At 47.6% G+C, this 20,075-nt stretch overlaps 1 protein-coding gene across 1 annotated transcript in view; it reads right to left on the bottom strand.

Moving 5' to 3' along the window:
* Positions 1-20,075, bottom strand: part of TRABD2A (TraB domain containing 2A) — a 54,037-nt gene that overhangs the window by 5,026 nt on the left and 28,936 nt on the right. The window contains 4 exon segments of the mRNA XM_067703956.1: positions 1,386-1,476; positions 5,755-5,929; positions 9,702-9,848; positions 19,301-19,399. Of these exon segments, the coding sequence (XP_067560057.1) occupies positions 1,386-1,476; positions 5,755-5,929; positions 9,702-9,848; positions 19,301-19,399 (512 nt within the window).

Here is a 20,075-nt window from a genome sequence, read left to right as displayed (position 1 = left end):
AAGCCCAGGATGTAGTCAAGTTTTCCAGAGAATCATGGCTCATTGGGATGGAAAGCGGGCTCCCAAGGAGGAACCTCTGGAGTGACAGGATAGAGGAGGACCTGGCCTGAGACAACATGAGGTGAAGGTGGGTCTTCCGAGGAGAAAGAGGGCACCCGGAGACCTGGAGAAGGGAGCCATCGGGCAGGCACCACAGCTGGACCCCCTCTCCGTCCCCTCAGCAGAGGGCATATATTTTCCTCCTGGAGTCCTCGCACCGCAGCTGAGGGCTCTGCCAGGAGGGGGCGCTGGTGACCACGATCTGGAGGGAGTGGGAGAGGAATGGAAGGTGGGCGAAACTGTGTTCCCTCAAAATTCACATGCTGGAGCTCTAACCCCCAGTACCTCAGAATGTGGCTGTATTTGGAGACAAGACTTTTAAAGAGGTGATTAAGTTAAAATGAGGCTTTTAGGTTGGGCCCTAATCCAGTCTGACTGGTGTCCTTAGAAGAGGAAGTGTGGACACACAGAGACACCAGAGTTGTGTGCACACCAAGGAGAGGCCACATGGGGACAGTGAAAAGGCCACCTGCAAGCCAAAGAGAGAGGCCTCAGGAGAAACCAAACCTGCCGACACCTTGATCTTGGTGTCTAGCCTCCAGAACCATGAGAAAATAAATTTCTATTGTTAAAGCCACCCAGTCTGTGGTATTTTGTTAGGGCAGCCCAGACTGGTACAAAGTGGGTAGGAAGGGCCACCTTGTGCCCACTAGGACTGGACACGGGGCAGAGACTAGCAGGGAGGCCAGCGTGGGGCAGCAGCATTGATGAGGGTGGGAGATCCCGGCCTCCTGAACTCTTTACAGAAGGGGCCACAGGGCAGGAGGGTGACTCTGCATAAAAATGAGAAGTAAACAGACCTGGGGGTAGGAAACAGCTCAGAGAAAGAGAAGGGGCTTTGCTTCTGCCCCGGAGATGGGTCTGACAGACACTCCCAGCATCTCCAGGCCCCCTGACCTTACCTGAGGACTGATTCCACCACCTGCCTCCCTAAAACTTCCCAAGGGCCCAGGTCAAAGGCACTGAGCGTTAAGTCAAATCACCCCTCCTGGGCCCCAGGACCAAAGAGCATCCTCCCCTTACCTTCCTTTCTGCCCCAAGCACTGCTGAGGAAAGGCCAGTGTGGCCTCTACTGCCCAAAGTGCCTGGCCGGCCAACCCAAGTCTGACACAGTCCCAGCCACGAGGGGACGCCAGCTGAGCTGGGGACCGAGTGGCCGCTTGGTGTCCGTGCTGGGGCCCTTGGAGTCTCTCAGGACACAGCCCACCCTGGCGCCCAAGCAGCCCTGTGCGGCTCTCAGCTCCCCTAACTGCTTCCTGACCGGGATAGAAGCACAGGAAGGTTACTTGTTGATGGGTCGTCCAGCGGGGGCGTGCTCTACCTCATAGCCTTCGTGCCGCAGAACATCAAGAACTGTGTTGTTGCCCATGAAATGCCCTGCAGTAAGAAAAATGATCAGAAATGTGGCAGCTCTCGTGACCCCCAAACACACACCCCAGAACCAAGAAATAACCCTGCCAACCCCGTCCCTTCTAACCAGCCCAGTACAGTTCAGAAAGCTTCTGCAAGGGGGCCTCTCAACAGCTCTGCCAGGGTAAGCCGTGTTTCAGAGATAAGGACTCAGGATCAGAACCATGCGGTGAGCTGCCTCGAGTCACACAGCTAAGAGGACACCAAGTTCCAACCTTCCACCTCCGGATCCAGAGCTGACAGTCCTGACCATTCTTGTTTATGTAAGCCAAGCACCTCTGAGACCCCAGGCCCCTTCTGTCCTATGTCTACTTAAAAATGCACAATAAAACCCTCCTTTTAGCAGAAGCCACCAGAGCTGGAAACCTCAACCTGAATTTTATTTCACTTTTTTCTTTTTCAATAAAAAGCAGGGAAGATCAACCAGATAAGCTTACAGTGGCATCGTGAAATAAGTATTTTAAAAGGATAGATCCTGGGATGCATCTTCTTTCATTTCAGGTTTTGATGCTCAGAACTGACATGATCCTCTGGGGTCACAATGCCCCTTTCTGTGACAGTTGGCACGTTAATGTCCTAAATGGCTAATTAAGTTGCAGCGCTCCATCCTCTGATCCAGCAGAACAGAGGCATCGTTATTATCTCCATTTGAAAATGGAAAACAGGTAAAGGAGGCTCAGGACTTCACACACAAAAGAAGCAGCAGAACAGAATCTAAACCCAGGCAGCTTGGCCCCAGAGTCTATGCAATGTGGACAACCGAATACTCAAGAGGCAGAGACCAGGAAAGCAAATTAAGGTCCATCCAAACTCTCCCTTGCCCTGACGCCACAGCACGAAGAAGCAGAGGGAACTTAGAGCAGCCTCTGGGAGCCTGGGGAGCCCGAGGGTGGTGTTTGGGGCAGAAGGTACTGGGCTCTACTGCATTCTTGGGTCCAACCGTAGAGTTTAGGACCCCAAGACTGATGAAGGGCAACTGACTCAGATGAAAGGGACGTTGGCAAGGCCCAGATTAGCCCCGGTGCAGAAGCACAGCAAACTCATGTATAGAGTGTGCCTGGACTCGGGGCCGGGGGAGGAGACTGAGCTTGCAGAGTGTTGCGGCGATGGCTTCCACTCTCCCAGCCGTTACCAAGTCCATGTGACAGGGAGTAATCACAATAATAAAGATAGTTAACATTTCCTGAGCATTACGAGGTGCAGGGCACTGTTCTCAGTGCTTTACACATCATTCAGCCTCCCCCCAACAACAACCCTATAAGGTAGATGTATAATTACCCCCATTTTACAGATGACGAAGAGGCATAGGTGGTGCCCAGGTGGTCTGGCTCCAGCGTCCATGCTCTCAACCAATTAGGAATGAAAACAGGATTTGTCGAGCAAATGAACAGCCCCTATTAGCAATCTTTATCATTAAGGACCAAGCTATTCTGTGTGACTTCAATTTCCTTCTACTCCAAAGGTGAGCTCCATTTCTCATCTTTAAATTTCATCTGCAGATCCCCGTGACAGACGTCGCTGTGGCAGTTTAAACCTCTGGAGCTTTCAGTTTGGGGAGATCCTCACTTTACAATCAAAAGTGTGCTAACCACACAGCATTTTAAATTTCTCACTGCCAAGGCTAAGAGTTTGGGAGCAATTTCTGAATTTCTGTGGTTCCCTCTGGTCAACTCAGCCTTCAGAAGGCACCAGAAGAAATAGACTCATGAGGTGGAGAAAACAGCCCCACAAAGATAACTGCACCCTGGTGGCTATGCAGGACACTCCTGATACCCAGAGTGCCCAGGGGCTGTGAGGTCTCTATCCAGAGCTGCAGCCGTATGCAGAACCATGACTGAGAATCAGGCAAGCCCAGGTGTCCCAGTGTCACCTGTGCCATCTGTCCAGCACAGTCTCCATCTGGAGGGCTGGCCCTCCAAACTGCCCAGGTCCAACCCACCTGGCAGGCTGACGTCCTCTCAAAGCCTCTCCTTGCCCCTCTGGGGCCTGACCCCTGTCGGGGTGCCTGCAGGGTGAGGGCTGACAGCTGAAAGCCATTCATTGACACAGGCCAGACATGGGCACAGCGCCACACAGCACAGTCCACAATCCAACTACGGAACACGGGACTCACGGAGGAGGAAGCCACTCCCAGACCCACCCAGGGCTACCAAGGCCGACACTGCGATTTGTTTCATGATAGAATTTTTCAACAAACAAGGTACAGGAACCTGACCCCTTACTCTTTTCTACAACAGCTTTATTGAATATCATTCACATAACATAACATTCATTCTTTTCAAGTGTACGATTCAGTGATTTGGGGAACATTCACAAAGTGGTGCAACCCTCACCACTAATTTTAAAGCATTTTCGGGAGCTGAGATTTTGATAGGGCTTGCGCTGAATGTGCAGCTCAGTCTGGGGAACGTTGTCATCTTAACACTATTTATTATGTCTTCCAATCCACAAACATGAAATGTCTTTCTATTTACTTAGGTCTTCTTTAATTCCTTTCCATGATGTTTTTAGTTTTTATTTTGCATCTGCTCTTCACTAAATTGAGTCCTTAGTGTTTTTCATGCTGTTGTAAATGGAACTGGTTTCTTTTGTTTTAACTTATTTCTTTTCTTGAAGTATAGCTGATTCACAATGTTGTGTTAGTTTCAGGTGTACAGCAAAGTGATTCAGTTTTATACATGTATATATAAATGTGTATGTATGTGTAAATATATGTACGTATATATTCTTTTCTGATTCTTTTCCATTATAGGTTATTACAAGATACTGAATATAGTGGAACTGGCTTCTTAGTTGCATTTCCACATTATTCATTGCTAGGGTATAGAAAAACAACTGGTTTTTGTATATTGACCTTGTATCCTGAACTCGGTTATTAGTTCTAATAGGCGTTTTTTGTGGATTACTTAGGATTTTCTATCCACAAGATGATGAAAAAAGAGATGGTTTACTTCCTCCTTTCCAATGTGAATGCCTTTTATTTCTTTTCCTTGTCTAATTACCCTGGCTAGAACCTTCAGCACAATGTCGAAGAGAAGTGGTGAGAGCAGACATCGTGTCTTGTTCCTCATCTTAGGGGGAAAGCATTCAGTCTTTCATGATGTCAACTATGAAAAGATGTCAACTTGATGAATGGATAAAGAAGATATGCTATATACACACACACACACACACACACACACACACACACACACACACACACACACAATGGAATATTACTTGGCCATAAAAAAGATGACGTCAACTATACGTTTTTCATAGCAACTTTTTTAACAGGTTGTTAAAGTCCCCTTCCATTCCTAGTCTGATGAGTGTTTTTATCATGAAAGAGTTGCATTTTGTCAAATGCTTTTCTGCATCCATTGAGATGATCGTGTGATTCTTGTCTTTTATTCCATTAATATGGGATATTACATTAATTTTCAGATGTTGTGGTAAGCTAAATAACGGTTCCCCAAAATATATTCAGATCCCAATCCTTAGAACCTGTGAATGTTATCATACATGGCAAAAAACGGAGGTAGATGTTTTGCAGATGTAAGTAAGCTAAGGATCGTGAGATCAGGAGATTACACTGGATCACTCATTCTGCTATTCCGGAAGTGTTTCTCTCCAATCCCCGCATTTTACTGGTAAGAAAAAAAAAATAAGTGGGGTGACTTGTTCAAGTTTATGAAGCTAGTGGAAGAATTGAAAAGAAACCTAGACCAGCAAATACACACTTCTGCACACTACCCAGCCTCCAGCATTTCTGTCCTTAATTCTGGAGGCTGCAAAGATATGTTAAAATCACTCAAGAAGATAAGAGAATTTATTTCAAAAATCCCACAAAAGGAAATAATTTTCCCAGTGTATTTCCATGTATACTACTCATGGTTAATAATAGCTGATGTATCAGCCCCCAGCCTTAGACTTAGGACGCTACAGTCAGGGAGGAGAGAGAAAACAGACGAATTTTAAGGGAAGTTAAAAAACAGAAAGGTGCCAGTAAGAAGTTGGGATTAAGTGCTGAGTTCAGAAGAGGGAGAAATGCCTTCCTGGCTGCGGAGTGTATCAGGAGCCCCACGTGGAGGGAGAGCTAGTGTCACAGGCACCAAAGTTTCAACCACGACGGATACTCTGACATCATCAAAAAGTCAAAGAAGGTGTCACTCCTCTCACCGCGTAGCAGGGCCCACCTCAACACTCCTTCCTCGGGAGAAGCAGCAGAGCCCTGGGTCTAATCAGAAGTAGCCTGCAACTCACCGGCTCCAAAGGCAAAGAAAAAGCCTTTGTCAGGGAACTCCTCCAAAAGGGCCTTCACCCGCTTCCCCATTCTCTTGTTCATCTTGTAGATAAGCTCCCAGCGGAAGTAGCTGTCGATCTCCTGAGCAGCGATGCGCTACACAGGTGGTAGCGTGGCATTAATGAAATCGGGAACCTCCGCCAAAATAAAGAGAAAACGATTAAGGGCAACAGAGTTATGAACAAAGCTGCTTAATTTGAGCATCAAATCACCAAGGCCAGAGGGTCAAGACGCTGTCAAGAAAAAGGTAAAAAGTGACACACGATTCTGGGAGCCTCCTGCCGGCTATTTTTCCAGACAGTAATATCATTCTCTGTAACCCAAGTGAGAAAATATTAAATGAAGTGCCCTGAAAGAACTCTTAGGCTATGTCAAACGGTATTTCTGTTCCATCTAAATGATTCTGTTTGGGGAATTCCCTGGCGGTCCAGTGGTTAGGACTCCTGGCTTCCACTGCAGGGGGCACAGGTTTGATCCCTGGTTGGGGAACTAAGATCCCGAAAGCCACACGGGCAGCCAAAAAAAAAAAAAAAGATTCTGTTTGTTGCCACGTGTTTCTATAAGGAAACCATTTCTGTGCATAGCACGTCACAGTTGTGTGTTTTTTTTAATTGAAGTATAGTTGATTTACAACATTGTGTTAGTTTCAGGTATACAGCAAAGTGATTCAGTTATACATATAGTTTTTTCCAATATAGGTTATTACAAGATCTTGAATACAGTTCCTTGTGCTATACAGTAAATCATTGTTGTTTCTCTGTATTATGTTTAGTAGTTTGTATCTGTTAATCCCAAACTCCTAATTTATCCCTCCCTTCCCTCTTTTCCCTTTGGTAAGCATAAATTTGTTTTCTATGTCTCTGAGTCTGTTTCTGTTTTGTAAATAAGTTCATTGGTATTATTTTTTTAGATTTTACATATAAATGATATCATATATTCATCCTTCTCTGTCTGGCTTACTTCACTTAGTATGATAATCTCTAGGTCCAGCCATGTTGCTGGAAATGGCATTATTTCATTCTTTTTTATGGCCAAGTAATATTCCATTGTGTGTGTGTGTGTGTGTGTGTGTGTGTGTGTGTGTTTATATACACCACATCTTCTTTATCCATTCATCTGTCAGTGGACACTTGGGATGCTTCCACAGCACATCCATAGTTTTAACTTGTTTGATTCACACAAGATTTTTTCATAAAAATAATTTTACACAATTACATACTTTAGAATCAATCATTATGATTCAATTAACAAATACATCGAACTTCTATAGACATTCAACTGTTTTATAAATTCCTTATCTTTACATTTTCATTATTTCTCCAATTCCCATTTCTCCCTCTCGCTCTCTCCACTGTTCTTTGCCCTACTGGTGAATATTTCACCTGATTCTAGCGCACATCTTAGCCAGTTTCAGTATTTTGGCTAACAACAGGGTGCTAATACACCAAAACTGTGACAATCAGGAGTGGTTTTTGCAACACAGTAGCTGTAGGCGAGGCTGACACGTTGCATTGGTTCTCTCCCCAGCCCCAAACCTTGGCCTCGCCCCACCGCCCCCCTCCTGCTCCCTGGAATTTAACAAGGTTAAAAATTACCCTAGTCAGGGCTTCCCTGGTGGCGCAGTGGTTGGGAGTCCGCCTGTGGATGCAGCGGGCAACGGGTTCGTGCCCCGGTCTGGGAGGATCCCACATGCGGCGGAGCGGCTGGGCCCGTGAGCCGTGGCCGCTGAACCTGCGCGTCCAGAGCCTGTGCTCCGCAACGGGAGAGGCCACAACAGTGAGAGGCCTGCGTACCGCAAAAAAAAGAAAAAAAAAATTATCCTAGTCAACTGCAGAGTAGGATATATACCCTACTCCTTCTCCTACTTCCAGTACCCTTCGAAAGACCTTTTGAAAATCCTCACACACTGTAATATAGACATCAATTTCCATTTTCTGGATAACAGCTCTCCTGTTATTTCCTTGAAATGATATTCTTTCATTTTCAAGTCAAGAGCCTTCATCTTCTCCTTTGTCGTCTTTTTTTTTAATCATGTCATTTATGTAAGATCCTTCCCTCCGATTTCCAAAATCTCTTCTCTTCCGCACAGCAGTGCCTTTCCACCAGCAGCCTCTCCACGCAGGCAGCCCCAAATGTGCAAGGTGACCTCCCCCTGCCGTCCTGCTCCACCTTCTAAATGCCAGACATGCCCTACAACCTGCACCACTCGGCCACGTGCCTGGCCCTCATTCCACAACGGCAGGCACATTCCCCATACCCCACAGCACCCGCAGGGGCCCCGTGAACAGGACAGGCGTGGAGGAGCCACAGGAGAGGAACGCGTAAGACAGCTGTCCCCAAACAGCTCTGTCAGCCATGCCATCTGCCCGTATAACTAACTCCCAAGCACCTCCCAACCCAAAGTTAAAAGATTAACTGTTATCTGCCGCCTCAAATTTTAATTTCCCAAGTGACCTTGACCCTTCTCCCCACTTCCCCCACCCAGGGTGTACGTAAGAATGATCACCACCAAACTCTGCTATGTCTTTTTTAGTGTATTTCTTCTTTTCCACTTCCTCTTGCTTGCTCTGCCTTGGTTTTACTTCCTCCTTCTGTAGACTTTCTGGAAAGTTCCTTTTATCTTTTGACATTTGCAGGGTGAGTCCCTCTCCCTGGGACATTCCTTTTTCACCTCTTATACTCACTCCCATTTCCTATGACAGGGTCCCCGGATCTAACAGACCTGGACAGCATCACTCACACCCACCAGCTCCCTCCTCTCTCTTTTCCAGTGCCCTGAAGGTGGGCAAGACAAAACACTCCCCCATGTCAGAAGCTCAGCTGGACTCGCCACTTCCATGTGATCTTAGTGGGGAAGGGAAGGAAGCCAGGGTTTGTCCCACGGGAAGCTTGTTGATCGAAGCATAACAAATATCCATCCTACCTCCCTCCTGTAGGGAGGCTGCCATCCTCTGAGCCCTGGCCGGCCACTTTCTTCCCCTAGGTGGCCCCCAGGTAAGGCCTGGCCTGTGTCTACACTGACTGCACCAGTTCGGCCACACTCACTACAGTACTGCAGGATGGAATCCATGACCGGAAATGCTGGCAGCCTCCCCAGCTTCTTATGTGCCCCTCCGTAAGAATACCAGGAACACTTCCCATTGCATCGTGCTCACATGTTTCTGGAAGTCACCAGAAGCTACAGCCAAAGCTCTGCTCCATCATTTCTCAAAAGTTACCTAAGCCAGCAAGGAGGCTTTCAGACTCAGACCCTTCTCCTCTCTGAAGGCTGGTTCATGCTGCCTGCTGCCTAAGCCATGGGGCCTGCCGCCAAGTCCCTTGAAGCTTCATCCTTTGACTTCGTCTGGGAATTAGCTCTCATCAATGCCCCTCTCAGTTTTTTTTTGTTTTGTTTTTTCAAATGAATTTATTTATTTATTTATGGCTGCATTGGGTCTTCATTGCTGCACGCGGGCTTTCTCTAGTTGCAGCAAGCAGGGGCTACTCTTCATTGCGGTGCACGGGCTTCTCATTGCGGTGGCTTCTCTTGTTGTGGAACATGGGCTCTAGGCGCGAGGGCTTCAGTAGTGTGGCATGTGGGCTCAGTAGTTGTGGCGCACGGGCTTAGTTGCTCCACAGCATGTGGGATCTTCCCGGACCAGGGCTCAAACCTGTGTCCCCTCCATTGGCAGGAGGATTCTTAACCACTGAGCCACCAGGGAAGTCCCCCTCTCAGTTCTTAAGTTTCCTAAAGAATGCTTTTGTTAGCTGCAGCATCCCACTCAACACCTACATATGCCCAATTGTATTTTTAGAGCCCTTCGTGACCTCGATCCTCTGTACACAGGATGTCCCAGTGTCAGCAGGTGACATCCTTATTCTTGCACTTAAATGCACCCTGAGCTGAGCAGGGGATAAGGGCTCTCACCTGGGAGCTGTCATGGCTGAAGATGATGGAACTGAGGTCCCCGCAGTTATAGTGTTTGATGAGGTCCTCTGTTGTATAGGGGATCTGAAGGCCGCCCGCTCACAGGCTCTCCTGCTGCAGGAGGGGCTGGTTTAAAGCAAAGATGACCTGAGGAGAGAAAATATAGGTCTCTTTTAAGTCCTCTGACACAGCAATCATTAGCTGCCGTCTTATTTCTTTTGTCCATGGCTGGCAATAGCCTCACCTGTGTTCGTTATATAAGGAATGGACCCTGCCGCTACAAAAGGGAATGCAGGGCTTCCCTGGTGGCGCAGTGGTTGAGAGTCGGCCTGTCGATGCAGGGGACGCGGGTTCGTGCCCCGATCCGGGAAGATCCCACATGCCACAGAGCAGCTGGGCCCGTGAGCCATGGCCGCTGAGCCTGTGCGTCCGGGGCCTGTGCTCCGCAACGGGAGAGGCCACAGCAGTGAGAGGCCTGCGTACAGCAAAAAAAATTAAAAAATAAAATAAAAAAGGGAATGCAAGTCCCTGGACCGTGTCCAAAGAAAAGGAGGACAGTCCTGCCCAAGTCAGCCCCCAGCAGATGACACCTGGGGAAGTGCCTTAAGAGGGACACCGACAACCTGAAACTCTCCCATGAGAGTGATCAAGAGGTGAGGGTCCCAAAGAGCTGGCTTGTGAGGCCCTGGGGAGGTGGGGCAGGGAGGGACACACAGACAGACACACGAACCAACAGGTTCCAATTACATCAAGGACTGGACAGGACTGGACACAGTACACACAGGTCTTTTCCAACCATCAGGGTGGCATCTGCCAGCTAATGGATTCATTAGGTCCATGGGATGTTAATGGAAGTTATTGTGGGAAAAGGAGGGGAAATGAAGGCTACACAAAATCAAACAGATTTTTATCTTTATGAAACTCTGCCAAGTCTTGACACACTAAAGTGTGCTCTGCTTCTCCCCGAGGAGGCGAGAGCGTGCTGGGTTTCCCAAGCTGATTTCAGGCACACATCACAAGAGAAGGGTTAACTGGAACATCTTTGGGGACAATTCAGACTCAAGGAATTTTACAAAGCAGTGAATTGCCCTTGGCACTGGAGAGCTAGGTCAGAGGGGGAAAGGCGGGGATTCTGGCACCTTTCCAGGTGAGAACTGGGACCAGCCACCCTCTACAAGCCTCCTGACAGCACTGTGGCATTTTCCCTCTCATTCACCCAAGTATGGACACAGACATATCACCTTTGACAGCTGCCCCAGTAATCAGTGTATAGCATACTGCCTTTGCTGGAATGTTCCCCGTCTCCCTCTGGCTGAAATGCAGACAGGCGGGACCTGTCTGATCATGAGGTCTTCAGCAGGGAATTTTCAATTCTCTGGAGATAACACATTGCAGGTCTCAAGTCATCAAATGACACTATGCAGCCCCAATCCCCTTCTTTCTCCTCATCATTCTGAGTGGCGAAGAGCATGGGAGTCTTGTCACCTTGCTTCCCACAGGCCACCACGTGTGAGCCTGCCTGCCACACACACTCCTTCCACACCCCTTCCTCCCTGGGTTACTCTGTCCCTGTCAAGGCACCTTAACCAAATGGGGAGGGGGGCAGCTCCCTCTTTGTATAATCCCCTCCTCTCCTCTCTTCTCTCCACATCCCCCCCTTCCTGTCAGAGACACCTCCTCCATCCTCTCCTGGAGGTCAGCTCCCCAAGGATCTGTAGACCAGCCTCTTCTATCTTGGGACAGGACCCTCTGGGCCATGCTGTGTTCCCACCCTCCCCAGCCCTCCGCTGGTGATGTGAGTTGACAGAAGCAAACATGTCCATGGGCATGTCCGCAAATTTCAGTCTAAGTGAGGAAACTCAAGATGAGCCCCTGGGTTCTAAAGCCATACAGTGAGGACCTATCCACACCACTGGGTGTTGCTAAACGGCTTTCAATCAGCTGGAGGAAGAACCTTCGGAGGGGAGGCCAGGGGGCGTTATGGAAACACCTCTCAGGTTTGCCATGCCCCAGGCTGAGGCTTCACACGTTCTGTCTCAGTATAACTCATCCAAACCAAGATCCCAGGGTCTGATCGGCTCACAAACACCTGCTGATGGCTTTTAGTGTTCTAAAGGCATTCGGGATGAGCCCAGGTTACCTGTTGCTAAGAGACCTTCCTCTAAGAGTTTCCATTGATTCTGGAATGTTTTTATTAAAGTGTTCTTGGTATTTAGAGAAGATTGGGCCACTCATTCTAATAGACTCACCAGTCTGCAAATTGGGGAACACTGTATGGGCCACATTATATTATATTAATAATTATATTATTAACATTAACATTGTTAATGTTATTAAATATAACATTAATGTTTAATAACATTTAATGTTATTAAATATAACATTATATTAATGTTATATTTAACATTATATTTAAATAAGAACTTTGTTTATTCAGTCCCCTCTCAACGTATTCAAGGGTCATCTGTTGACAAGACGCTTACAAAGACTTGCTAGGATGTTTGTCTTTGCTTTTGATGATTAAGGTTTAAATAAGTTTGCATAGCAAAACTAAGCCAGTAACATTATTTTCTGAGTGCTGACTATGTACCCTGCTAAAGAGTTCGCTTCTGTTCTCATTTAATCCTCTCAACATCCTAAAGTAGTAACTACTGTTAAATCTATTTTAAAGAACAAGAAAATGAGGGGGAAAGAAGTTAAATCATTTGCTTATGGTCACATAGCTTAGTAAACCAAAGTGTCCCCACAAAGTGTGTGAACCCAAACAGTTCAATACCAGAGCCCGAGATCTTCACCACCATGCTGTACACGAGGTGCACTGCTACCAAGTTGCGTAACTGACTTCGGTCATATGGTCTCATTTAAATTATTAGGCTTATGCTAAAGACCTAGGAGTCTGAAATTGGGAAGAAGGGAGGGAGGGTTAGAGGAGGGAGGAGAGAGGGAAATGGGAAAGCAGGAAAGGAATCAGAAAGAAGGGCACACTAAAGCTTTTCTTCACCCAGATAAGAGTAGCACTCACACTATACCTAGAAAACAGAAAATTTTATACAAAAGAAGTTTTAAATTGCCCGTAATTTCAACACTCGAGTTATAACTGCTTTTAACAACATGTGGGTATATATTGAGTATATTTTCTTTCAGTTTATTCTATACCTTTTATACAATTGATTGTATTATACATAATATTTAGTATCCTTAACTGTGTCACCTTGCTGTACAGCAGTAATTAACACAACACTCTAAATCAACTACACTTCAATTAAAAAAAAAAAAGTGGGCTTCCCTGGTGGCGCAGTGGTTGAAAGTCCGCCTGCCGATGCAGGGGACGTGGGTTTGTGCTCCGGTCCAGGAAGATCCCGCATGCCGCGGCGCGGCTGAGCCCGTGAGCCATGGCCGCTGAGCCTGCGCATCCGGAGCCTGTGCTCCGCAACGGGAGAGGCCGCAACAGTGAGAGGCCCACGTACAGCAAAACGAAAAAAAAATTAGTATCCTGCACTTTCTGTGTGACAGTGTAAGCATCTCTCACTTGACAGAGTTCTTAGCCTCACATTGCATGTGATAGGTCATCACTTAGCTAAACTTTCCATTGTCAAATAGTTAGGTCTTCATTTTTTTTAAACTATCATGAATAACACCATCAAGAGCATCTGGGAGCAGAAAGTGTTTTGTATTTTCAAATTATTTCCTTGGTATTGATTCCTACCCAGTCAAAAGATATTTACTATTCTTTTTTCTAAAAACCTTTTTACTTTTGCATTTTTCTTTTTTTAGTAAAAATTTAACTCTCCATTAAAACACAAATTCAGTAAGCATTAAGTGGTAATGCAGACAATCTCCCAAAGCCAATTTTATACAGAAGCCCTGCCTCCGGTACGATCTGTACCTCCGTGCCGATGCAGCCCCAGCAGCGTGCCAGGGAAACCGCGCTGCTGCAATTGCACACGCCCACTGTTCCCTCTGCCTGGAAGGCTTCTCCTACCCTCATCCCTATGGCAGACACACACGTGTCTTTTGAAATAGCAACAGGAGAATCTCCTCCTCGTGAAGCCTCTGTCATTAACTCCCAGGCACGGTGAGACCATCTCCTCTTTGCCCAGAGCCTCCTGTGACTATTCTATTACACCGCTAATGGCATCGCCCTGTGTAGCCACCCCGAGAGTAGCAATCGTGTCCTCCTCACCTCTGCATCCTTCCCATCTGGCACACAGGACACGACATGCTGTAAACATTCAATAATTTTTTTTTTTTCTTTGCGGTACGCGGGCCTCTCACTGTCGTGGCCTCTCCCGTTGCGGAGCACAGGCTCCGGACGCGCAGGCTCAGCGGCCATGGCTCACGGGCCCAGCCGCCCCGCGGCATGTGGGATCTTCCCGGACCGGGGCACGAACCTGTGTTCCCTGCATCGGCAGGCGGACCCTCAACCACTGCACCACCAGGGAAGCCCTCATTCAATAAATTTTGACTGAACGAATAAGGTTCAGAAATGGCTCTGCCAAAAACTGAAGTCTGAAGCAGGATGGACACTTATAAAGGAAGCCCAGCAAAACCTCGCCAGCCAAGTCAAATAGGGAGCATATCCAGACAAGTCAGACTCACGAAACTTCTCAGAAAAGTAAGTGGGGGGTGGAGGTAGGGGAGGAGTATTAGGCCTAATGTGGGGGCGTAAATCTTACCCCCAGAGACTCACGTTTCCTTTGAGCTTATCCCTCAGCCAGCTTTGGGAGGTCTGCATTTGGACTTATTCCTTAAATGCTTGTCCCTACCAAGCCTCCATTCTCTTAAACTCCCATATTCTCCTGGTATACATCAGGATAGGCTAAGCTCTGCCACAATAACAAATGAAACCTGAAATTTCAATGGCTTAGCAAATGTCTGTAGATTGCTCACACAAAGTCTGAGCGAGGTAGTGGCTCTCTCTAGTCCCTTGAGAATCCAGTTTGGTTTATCTTGTGACACTCTTCTCCCATCAGCTTCCATGGGAGGCAATGGAGTGAACATGGCAGGTGACCTACTGTTCTTAAATGCCTCAGCCTGGAATTCCCACAATTCATTGGCTAGAAGTAGTCACATGGCCTTGCCTAATCCTCAGAGAGGCTGGGAAATGTAGTTTTCCCATTTGCCTAGGAAGAAGTAATGTCCCTGAGACATTAAAATGGTTGACGGGGAGTTTAGTGCATTAAGTTATTCAGGATATCAGACGCGTCCCTATTCAGAATTACACACAGTCCTGGTGGAAGAAGAGCATCAGGACAGTAACCTGGCTAAAGGTGCTCATCCTGAAGGTTCCCTGGCAGCCTGTGGTCCTCAAGCAACAGAAGGTCTGGGGACAGCAGAGGCTGGGGATGGGGGTGCGGGGAAGCACGGGATATGGAGCAAAAAGCCAGTCGTAATACTGGGTTAGCCTAGAATTCTGGAAATTGAGTGGCTGGCCAACCAAGCATCATCAAGAATGAGAGAGTGTAATGGATCTGAAAGGTGTCATGAAAGGTCATTCTTTTTTTTTTTTTTTTTTTTGAAAGGTCATTCTTGTGTCAACTAACAAAGAACAGAATCACAGCAAGTACAGTGCTAACTATTGCTGAAGTTCATTCATTCTTCTTCCATTCATTAATTCAGCCAATAAATTGTTATTGGTGCCTACTGATCCAAGCACTGAAGATACAGTAATGAACAAGAAAGACAAGATCCTTGCCATCCTAGGGTTTTCGTTTTACCTGGAAGTGCGGGAGGTGATGTCAAGAAGAAGAGGGGGGGCTTCCCTGGTGGCGCAGTGGTTGAGGGTCTGCCTGCCGATGCAGGGGACACGGGTTCGTGCCCTGGTCCGGGAGGATCCCACGTACCGCGGAGCGGCTGGGCCCGTGAGCCATGGCCGCTAAGCCTGCACGTCCGGAGCCTGTGCTCCGCAATGGGAGAGGCCACAAGGGTGAGAGGCCCGCGTATCGCAAAAAAAAAAAAAAAAATAAGAAGAAGGGGACGAATAGGGGGCTGGTGTATCACAGAAAGACATCACCCTCCCAGAGGCAGTGGCCCAAAATTAAACTTTCACTCTATGATTTCAGGCTTGCTAGAACAGCCCATCCACAAGCAAATCTAAACCCTTCCCAGATTAGCCCCTTGCTGCTTTGCCTTGGCAGGAAGGAGGTCCTTCCGTGTGGCACCCGGCAACTCTGAGGCGGCCATACTACAAATACATGTCTTTTAAGGAAGTGTGAACAGTGAACTGTGCATGTGTCTGAGTTGGTACTAAGTCTTTCTTTTTTTCCTAAAAAACCACAGAAACGCCCTTTTTAACTCTCTAACACAACTTCCTATACTCACCGAGTCTTTTCTTCTAGAGCTGCTACAACTTTCTAACTGTTAACCTTGGAGGCTTCAATCCTGTGCTTATTTATAGCCTAACTACTTGTGAGAGGCCTTAAGCATCTTGCAGATGAAAAGCCAGCACCGGATAAGCCATTGACCACTCTGCCTCAAGTGCCCGCCTAACAGATTTAGCGGAAGGGGCTGGGTTTTCTTGGCTGGAAAGAGCAAGGATCCCAGCCCACAGTGCTCCCCGCAAGATCCTGAGCACCAAACACAGGGCTCGTTATCTGTTCCATGAAACGCATTCAGTGAAAGCCAAAGGAAGGCTCAGAGAAGCACCTAAAGGGACAGTCTGGCCCAGGTATTCCTAGAAGGCAGCCACCCCAACTCCTCCCTCCGTGGCTCAAGACGTGGAGACTTTCTGCAGGGACCTGGGCAAGCCTCTGGTGCAGTTTATGTTTAACGGAGAAAAGCTCTTACTGACACTAACTAGACTCCTGGGAGAAAGACCAGACATGGTTTCCTGAGGAATAAGTCTCTGAGTGAGGCCCTGCCAGGGTTTCCTTGGAGCCTAACACACCCAGTGACTCTGAGCCCTTGTTAGCTACCATCTTCACCACCACACAGCCAAGGAGGTGAGTCTCTGCCTCCTCCAAACAGCAGCGCTTTATCACCTCTGCTGCCCAGACCTCAGCTCAATGTCCACTCCTGGGGCCACCAGAACTCTGTCCAACCAGGGGCAGGTCCCCGGAGGCACTGCTGGAGGTGCCTTCCTTGCCGCAAACCTCTGGTGCAAAGCAAGGGTGGCCACTTGTGTCTGCCCCTGAGTAGAGGAGGTCACCACCCCCAGGTCCCTGCAGAAAGTCTCCAGTCTTGAGGCAGAGGGCAGGGAGGACATGAGGGCTCCACAAAAACAACACACAGCCCCCAACTCACCCCAGCTAAAGCCACTAAGGGCCAGATCCAGCTTCCTCAGAAACCTACAGGGGCCTCTCCAAAGAATTATCAACTGTCGATCGTCCTTATGTAGTTTACTCTCCTTGCTGTTCTTGGCAAAGTCTGGGCCAGTCTAACAAATGTGGGGTTCCAGGATGTGACTCACAGAGAAGCAAATTCCTAAGAAACAACTCTGTTTGGCTAAGTTGACCCCAGAGGCATCTTGTCTCCAGTCAATTCCTTTCTTTGGGGTTTCTGCTAACATTTTCTCACACGTTGCACTGGTTAGCTAGGACTGTCTTAACAAACTGTATAATTTAAACAACAGAAACATATTGTCTCACAGTTCTGGAAGCTGGAAGTCCACAATCAAGGTGTTAGTGGTGTCATGCTCCCTCTGAAGGTGTTAGAGGAGGATCTGTTCTAGGCCTCTCTCCTAGCTTCTGGTATTTTCCTGGCTTGGGACAGCATAACTCCAATATTTACATGGCGTTTTCCCTTGTGTGTCTCTCTGTGTCTTAAGTTCCTCTTTTTATGAGGACACAGTCATATTGGATTAGTGCCCACCCCAATGATCTCACCTTAACTTGATCATCTGCAAAGACCCTACTTCCAAATAAGGTCTCGGTCACAGGTCCTGGAGATTAGTATTTCAGTGTGAGAATTTAAGGACACACACACAAAAAAAAAGAATTTGAGGACAAAGTCTACTCCTAAGGCATATCAATCTCAGCTCTACTCTCTTTTGAATAGTTAATATGGGGCTTCCCTGGTGGCGCAGTGGTTAAGAATCCGCTTGCCAATGCAGGGGACACGGGTTCAAGCCCTGGTCCGGGGAGATCCCACATGCCGCAGAGCAACTGAGCCGGTGCGCCACAACTACTGAGCCTGCGCTCTAGGGCCCACGAGCCACAGAACTACTGAAGCCCGCGTGCCACACCTACTGAAGCCCACATGCCTGGAGCCTGTGCTCTGTAACAAGAGAAGCCACAGCAAGGAGAAGCCCGCACACCGCAACCAAGAGTAGACCCCACTCGCCGCAACTAGAGAAAGACCGCGTGAGGCAACAAAGACCCAATGCAGCCAAAAAATAACTAAATTAAGTAAATAACTTTTTTAAAAGATAGTTAATATGCATATGGTAAAAATTTCAAACAGTACAAAGAAATGAATCTCCCTCCCATTCCTGTTCCCCAATCACCCTCTCTAAAAGTAATCACTGCTGCCAGTGTCTTGAATCTCTTTCCAAGGATAGTCTCTGCATGTAAAAACAGACAGATAGATACACAGACAGACAGATAATAGATAGGTAGGTAGATAGATAGATAGAAAGAAGCAGAGATATCACCTCCACCTTTTATTGGTTTTGTTTTTGCTCCTTTGGCCTTTAAGCAGTCAAATAAAAACCTTTCCATAAATAAATACTGAAGCTATACATTACAATGTAATGTAAAACAATCAAGGAATAAAAAGCGAAGTCTTGGCAAACAGAGGTAACTTCCATTGTTTCTGAAGTAAATGCAGGCTGAGACTTCCTAACCACAAGGTTAAATCAATGACTAAGGCGAATCATAGAAAAGGAAAAGGGAAATTTCTGACAGCAAGAAGGGACAAAATGAAGGTTTCCTAGGCCTTTCCAGTGAGAAAGCAGGTTGGATACAGAAGCCCCTTGGAGGCATCCCAGAGGTGACCCCACTGCCCCTAATCCAACGATGTCCTGGGACCTCTGCTCTGGGCTCAGGCTGAGTCAGGCAGATCCCAGGGAGAAATCCCGGCAGAAGTTTACAGTTGAAGATTTCATACAGTCCTACAAGGATTCAGGTTCCTTTCTCCAAGATCTCAGAGGAGCCTCCCCTTCCAAACACGCAGATGGTTTGGTTTTCTCAGAAACCTCCCAAGCCAACTTTTTTCCAAAACACAGATTATAACTCATTATCCATCACATCATCATGGACCTAAATCTCAGCAGGCCTCATGCACCGCTCTGCAGCTCGTTCATCTCCATTCCTCCAGGCATCAGTCCACACGGTGCATCCAGGGCTGCTCCACGCTTCCTAACAGCTGCACATAAACCAGGACAAGCACGTGCACTAGCCCCCTTGGAGGCGCCGCTTCTGTAATGACAGCTCTGCTAGTGTCAAGCACCGCCTACATTCCCCCCCCCCCCCCCCCGCAGGTGACTCCGACATGCAGGCGGGGCTGGGAGCGATTGACTGAATTCAGTCAGGGTCAGAGCTCTAAGAACCTCAAGAGATGAATACCGACTACATTCAACTCTTTCAAATATGAAATGTCTTCCGAGAGCTGCAGTGAGTTACTGGCTGAGTCCTCCGACCCTGACTGACAATTCTCCTCACCATAGTTTGCAGAGTCTGACTCATATCCTCACAAGGAAGGATGTGGGCTATCAGGGTGTTGGCGGATGGGGCCAGCATGCTCCTGGAACAGTACCGTTTCTACGGTTTTTCCACACAAACATAAGCCGTTCTGCGGACTCAACTAACTAGAAACCTCCACTTAAAACATTATTTCAAAAGAAATCCACATTCTGCCTTCTCCAGTCCAGCTTTGGGAATGCACCAGGAAGCTCCAAGAATTCCTCTCTAGGGCTTCCCTGGTGGCGCAGTGGTTGAGAGTCCGCCTGCCGATGCAGGGGACGCGGGTTCGTGCCCCGGTCCGGGAAGATCCCACATGCCGCGGAGCGGCTGGGCCCGTGAGCCGTGGCCGCTGAGCCTGCGCGTCCGGAGCCTGTGCTCAGCAACAGGAAGAGTGAGAGGCCCGCGTACCGCAAAAAAAAAAAAAAAAAAGAATTCCTCTCTAATGCCTCCTATATGGTTGCCATCCTGCCAAGCTACTGTGCTGACATAGCAACAACCAATTCTCTTAAAGAAAAACTGCTGGGTAACAGACACCTTCACACAGGTCCTTGTCACTCACTGTCAATCTGTTAACAGCACCTGAGGGCAAAGCAAGATGCATTAGAGAAGAGAGGATGAGAGGTGGAGGGGGTGGAATATTAGAACTCTGAGCGCCTGGAGGGGACAACAAAGAGATCAGCAGAATGTATTTACAATAATAGTAATAGCAATAATGATAATAATAGCAGCAGCAATCCCTCCCCCACGCTGCAGT

This window comes from Pseudorca crassidens, chromosome 14 (genome assembly GCF_039906515.1).
Source record: "Pseudorca crassidens isolate mPseCra1 chromosome 14, mPseCra1.hap1, whole genome shotgun sequence".
Lineage (NCBI taxonomy): Eukaryota > Metazoa > Chordata > Mammalia > Artiodactyla > Delphinidae > Pseudorca > Pseudorca crassidens.
The sequence above is the reverse complement of the archived record's forward strand: the minus strand, read 5'-3'. Positions and strand labels throughout refer to the sequence as shown.